This window comes from Malaclemys terrapin, chromosome 5 (assembly GCF_027887155.1).
Source record: "Malaclemys terrapin pileata isolate rMalTer1 chromosome 5, rMalTer1.hap1, whole genome shotgun sequence".
Classification (NCBI taxonomy): Eukaryota; Metazoa; Chordata; order Testudines; family Emydidae; genus Malaclemys; species Malaclemys terrapin.
The window spans coordinates 26,780,540-26,785,477 of NC_071509.1; the positions used below are offsets into that span (position 1 = coordinate 26,780,540).

The window sequence follows — 4,938 nt, forward strand, 5'->3', positions numbered from 1 at the left end:
GGACAAGAAAGTGGACACTTGGTTGCTCAAGCAGTCAGCTGAGATCAGGATCCCAGTGCATCTAATCTCTTCATTCCACGATTCTGACATTTACCAAGCAATTCATTGAGTCCAAATTGTTCGATGGGTCAGGATATTTTTTTCACATTAGAGAAAAAGTGGGGGAACTTTTAAGAAGTAAAACTCAAATAAATCCGGGAGTACACCCTAAAAATATGATACAGGCTGGGCAATACAACACCATGTGTATAACCCTGGCGCAAGGAAAGTATTTTTCATGTGTGCTCGCTGCGGAATCTCATCTACACAGTGATGTCTTGTTTGGGAGGAGAACAAATACAAGTCCTTAGCTCAGGTCTGGTGTGGAGACAAAGGGCAATCAACATACGGCAAGCACTGTAGCTTAAAATTAATTTATTTAACAAATATAGCTATAATATAAATGATAATAAAATTTCAAATATACAGTATATTACATAGTACACAGAGCCCCTTCCAAAGGAGCTGTTGAAGGAAGAAACACAGATAACAGACAGCGCTGTTAAATGGATACGGAGACACTATTGTACATTTTGTCTCTTTCTTGCGAGAGAGACAGAAAAGTGTTCCTGGCATTCAGCCTGTCATTTCATTCCAAGCCAACCCTTCCCAAATAAGTGGTCTATCCCCAAACTTTTAGCGCTGCTTGCATGTCTCGGAATTAACCTGGGAAGGAATCACGGGGCTTGGAGACACTGCCCCTTGTCTGAGCTGGAAGGATGGTTGATGTTTTAGGTTTCTTCTGGTTTGGGGATCTGAGGGAGGACCAGCTTGTGGAAACCACTGGCGAAATCGGATCAACGTTTAAACGCAGCGAGGGTGCAGAAGAATAAAGAGCTAAAAGACGCAAACAAAGCCAGACTTGACCGTAGAGCCCGGTGGCTGGAAGTCTCTGCAAAGGGGCTCTTAGGAACTTCGCAGAGTTTGAGGAGTTTGGAACTGGGGCGAGAGGTGCAGAGAAGGGGGGTGGGTGGGTTGGGGGGGCGCTTGAAAGACAAGCGGGGGGTTGGTGGGGACAAGATGGCTAGGCAGGGACAGGAGCTGGCCCGCTGGCTTTTGAGGGAGGGGGCGCCCCAACCAGGCTGCTGTCGGGTGGGTTCCTTGCGCCCCGCTGCGCTCTATGTTAGGTGGTACATGCTGTATCCCACGTGAGCCGTGTAGAGTCCCACGGGAGCCACGGGCAGCCCTGCCCGCTGGAAGGGGCTGGAGGCTCCGTACAGGGAGGCGCCCGCCACCGCCGGGCCGCCCAGAGGGAAGGAGATGCCGAAAGCGGCCGGAGGCAGCATGGGCTTGGCTGCCATCTTCAGCTTCTCCAGCTCGGCCTCCTGTAGTCTCTTGGCCTTGGCGCGCCGGTTCTGAAACCAGATCTTCACCTGGGTCTCGGTGAGGCTCAGCGAACTGGAGAACTCCGCTCGCTCGGCGATGGACAGATACTGCTTCTGCCGAAACTTCCTCTCCAGGGCCAGCAACTGCGCCGTGGTGAACGGGGTCCGGGGCTTCCTGTTGGTCTTGTGCTTGCGCAAGGTGCAGGCCGGGGGGCTCAGCCGCCCTGGGGGAAGGGAGAAGGGGCAACAAGGATAAAAAACAAAAACAAAAAAAGAGGCCAACTGGTTATCAGCACATCGCACCTGGCAGAGAGGTGGGGAGAGGGGTTGAGTCTGGAGGCTAAAATTCAGATCCTAACCCCTGCCCAAATGCAGGGGCTGGGGGCTTTGGAGCGGGCTCATCTCCAATGTCTACAGAACTTTTGAAATGATCGCCCTCCTTCTGCGGAGCAGTGCGGTGTCTTTTTCAAAGATTGTTACAAAGGGTTCAAAACTCTCCCCCCAAATGGTCACAGCCCCAGTGATGCTTACTAGCGCCCATTGAGGGCTCATAGCTAGATCATTCATCTCGCTTCATATAGAGCAGCCTACAAAATGCTTTGCACTGGGACAGGTAGTCGTATATCCTCAGTGTCCGCTTATTTTTTTAAATGTACAAGACACCAAAGGGATGCCGGTGTTAGCCTAGGACAGAGCGGGAAGAGCCCCAAGAAAGTGTCTGGGTTGTCTTTTTTTATTGGACTAAACTACAAAAATAAAACAGGCAGGCCTTCTCAGGCTCACACCCTCTTCATTAGGCCCCTGGGAAAGAGATTAAGCATGTAATTACTTATGAACTCTGAATTAACTCTCTGTCGCTCTATTGCCCTTCATATCCTTCTGCTTCCTATCGCCTAATTTAAAATGTAAAAGAGACTCTTCCAAACCGTGGCCTATTTTATTTTGAGTTAAAAATACTTCCGCTGATTTTGTAATATAAATAAGTGAAAGCCACAAAAATATGCACACAACTCATTTTTGGAGACTGTCCACTCTCAAGGACCTTTGAAGGAGTTTCACCGTGCTGAACTCTACATGGCAACATGGGCATAAATCAAATTCTGCTCGTTTTATTTAGTAAGGCAAGCAGAATTGGGCCCACAAAGAACCAGAGATAGAATCCTCCTGCACTGAGTTTACAGAATTTCTGGAACTCTGCACAATAATTAGACATGATTTTTTTCATATAAATAGAGCTCATCCGGTTTGATATTTTTTAGAAATTTACTTATATCAAGAATAAAGTGGAAAAAAAATCTAAAATTGCAGATTTATGTACTTTCAAAATAAAAGACTTGCGATTACAGAGCCTGCACTCATGACGCCTGTAACGAGTCCCAAGATTGAAGCATCAGGATGTAAAAACCTGATCTCTATGTGTATCGCTACAAAATAATACAAACCACTTTCAACAAGATCACCACTGAGATGAAGCCATGATTGGAGAATGTGTATGGTTCGTTCAAATCAAAACTTGAACTGACAGACGCAAACAAGTTTTTTCCCACAAAACAACGTTTGGTAGGAGACATTTCAATTCCTCCTTTCCATTTGAAACTCTGAAGCCATCTTCTGCCATTAGAAATATTTAAAATAATGTATTTTAAAAGATACCATATTAAACGTGCTGGGGAAAGAAATTGCACTGGAACTTCGGTATAACTAACTTCGCTTAAGCGGAACTCCAATTCTAGTGATCTACAAGGATTGTCCCAAACCGATTCAACGCAATGCGATGTGCAAATAGCTTTTGGTGAGCTTTTGCTTTATGGGGAAAGGGGGGGACGAAGGGAAATAGTGGCTTCTCTGTAATAAAATTTAAAACGAGAGAGTCCCAAACATCAGTCCTGTGGAATTTCCCTATGATCAGGATTCAGGAGTTTGCGTACACACAACATACCCGGCACATTGCTGTATTTACACATTCAATTTAGCCACACAAATTGGATCTCCTACTTACTAGGGGGAGGTGGGGAGAACCTGGGGTTCTGCATCCAGGCCGTCCTCTCTTGCTTCTCGGGGCTTTCCGATTTGACAAGTGCATCTTCGGGCAATTTTACTAGTCCCCCGACAGAAAAATGGCTGTTGATCGGTAGCGGGGAAGCCGGCGTCTCTGCTGCCACCGATAAGGATCCCACCCTGGGACTGAGGGTCTGATGAGTGGAAGTCCCAGCAGCCAGGGGCACTGCCCCTTCGGGGCTGGTGGCGATGCTCTCTCTGGCCCCCGGCTTCCTGTGATCAGCCATGAGCGCCTCCACGCTGAAAGGCAGGAGGGATGGGGGGGACACTTTGGGCTTGTCACTCTCCTCCTCTCCTCCCATCGCCGCCACGCTCGCCTGGATGCAGCTGCTGGGCTTGCTGAAAGCAGACGCAGGAGACTCCTCGATTTTGACCCCGAGATGTACAGTAGTCATATCAACACCTGGGGCCATGCAGAGGCAGTCCTCCTTCCCGACCTGAGCGCTAAGCCGCGGCAGCCGCCGTTCATGGGGGTTGTGACCAGCCAGGGCAGCAGCAACTCCTTCGCGTCGCTCTCGGGGCGTTAGGCACTTTTCAGCCCCAGCTCCCAGCAGGACTTGTTAATAAGGCCAAGCGAACTCCAGAGCTGTCCAATCAGCGCGCAGAGGGGAGGGACGGCGGCTTCCCATTGGACGCGGAGCGGGACTTCGCTGCTATCAACAGGCCGCTGCCTTCTTGCTCCCGCTGAACCGCGAGGATGTTAGTGGGAAACTTTCCTCTGGAGTAAATTCTGTGCCCGTCTCTTGTCTTTTGCAAGAATGGCTCCTATTCAAGCCTCTTGCGTTCTATTCACTCCGGGGTTTTGTTTGTTTTGTTTTGTTTTTACTGCGATGGAAATTCTCTGAGCTGCACATTTCTAACCCCAGATTGTTTTTTCAGTGTAAGGAACATGGCCGTTGATGCGATGCAAATACACGTCTTGTGGTTGGGTTTGTTTTTAAATCTATGGCAATGAGAAACATAACATCAACTCCCACGTATAAAAGTACCCTCCGGGTGTATGTCCAATAAGCGCCTGGGGCGCATTGTGAAGAGTAGAAAAGACCCAAAGGAATAATATATGGATATATTAATCCACTCCTGAAACCAAGTCCAGTTTTGTCTGTTATTGACATAAAAATGTTAACATAAACAAAACGCCGGGGTGCCCGTAGTGTGACCTTACAATGTGAGTCCTTATAGAGGCTCCATCAGCTGTCTGCGCGTTTAAAACATGGCGAGTATTTTTCAATGACACACATGGTGTCAAAGGCAGTGTTTACATGTATACATGTCTGTACGCACATACATTTATAGTTGAAGTATGATATATCTCATTAAATAAATATGCCTGGATGTGCAGATACAAGAACATATAATAAAATAGGCATTCATGTAAGAAGAAAACCTAAGCTTCTCGACCCATTAAAGACTTGGCTATTTTGTTTTGTAACTTTGTTTTACGATCCCTTATCCTTGTGCCCAGCCCAGGACGGATGTGCAGTAAAGCTGAGCTGCTCTCTAATACTGTGATTGG

General features: G+C 47.6%; 1 protein-coding gene across 1 annotated transcript; it reads right to left on the reverse strand.

Moving 5' to 3' along the window:
- Positions 1-1,061: 1,061 nt before the first annotated feature.
- Positions 1,062-3,935, reverse strand: MSX1 (msh homeobox 1). The gene is made up of 2 exons (XM_054030326.1): positions 3,364-3,935; positions 1,062-1,588 (listed from the first exon to the last, which is right to left on the reverse strand). The coding sequence occupies exons 1-2, from the start codon at positions 3,833-3,835 to the stop codon at positions 1,158-1,160; spliced, it is 903 nt and encodes a 300-aa protein (XP_053886301.1). The 5' UTR covers positions 3,836-3,935; the 3' UTR covers positions 1,062-1,157.
- Between the last annotated feature and the right edge of the window lie 1,003 nt (positions 3,936-4,938).

Coding starts and splice junctions, on each gene's coding strand:
- MSX1 (XM_054030326.1), bottom strand. CDS start 3,835: ATGGCCCCAGGTGTTGATATGACTACTGTACATCTCGGGGTCAAAATC. Junction 1,589..3,363: donor GTTCTCCCCACCTCCCCCTA/GTAAGTAGGAGA, acceptor CCCTTCCCCCAG/GGCGGCTGAGCCCCCCGGCC.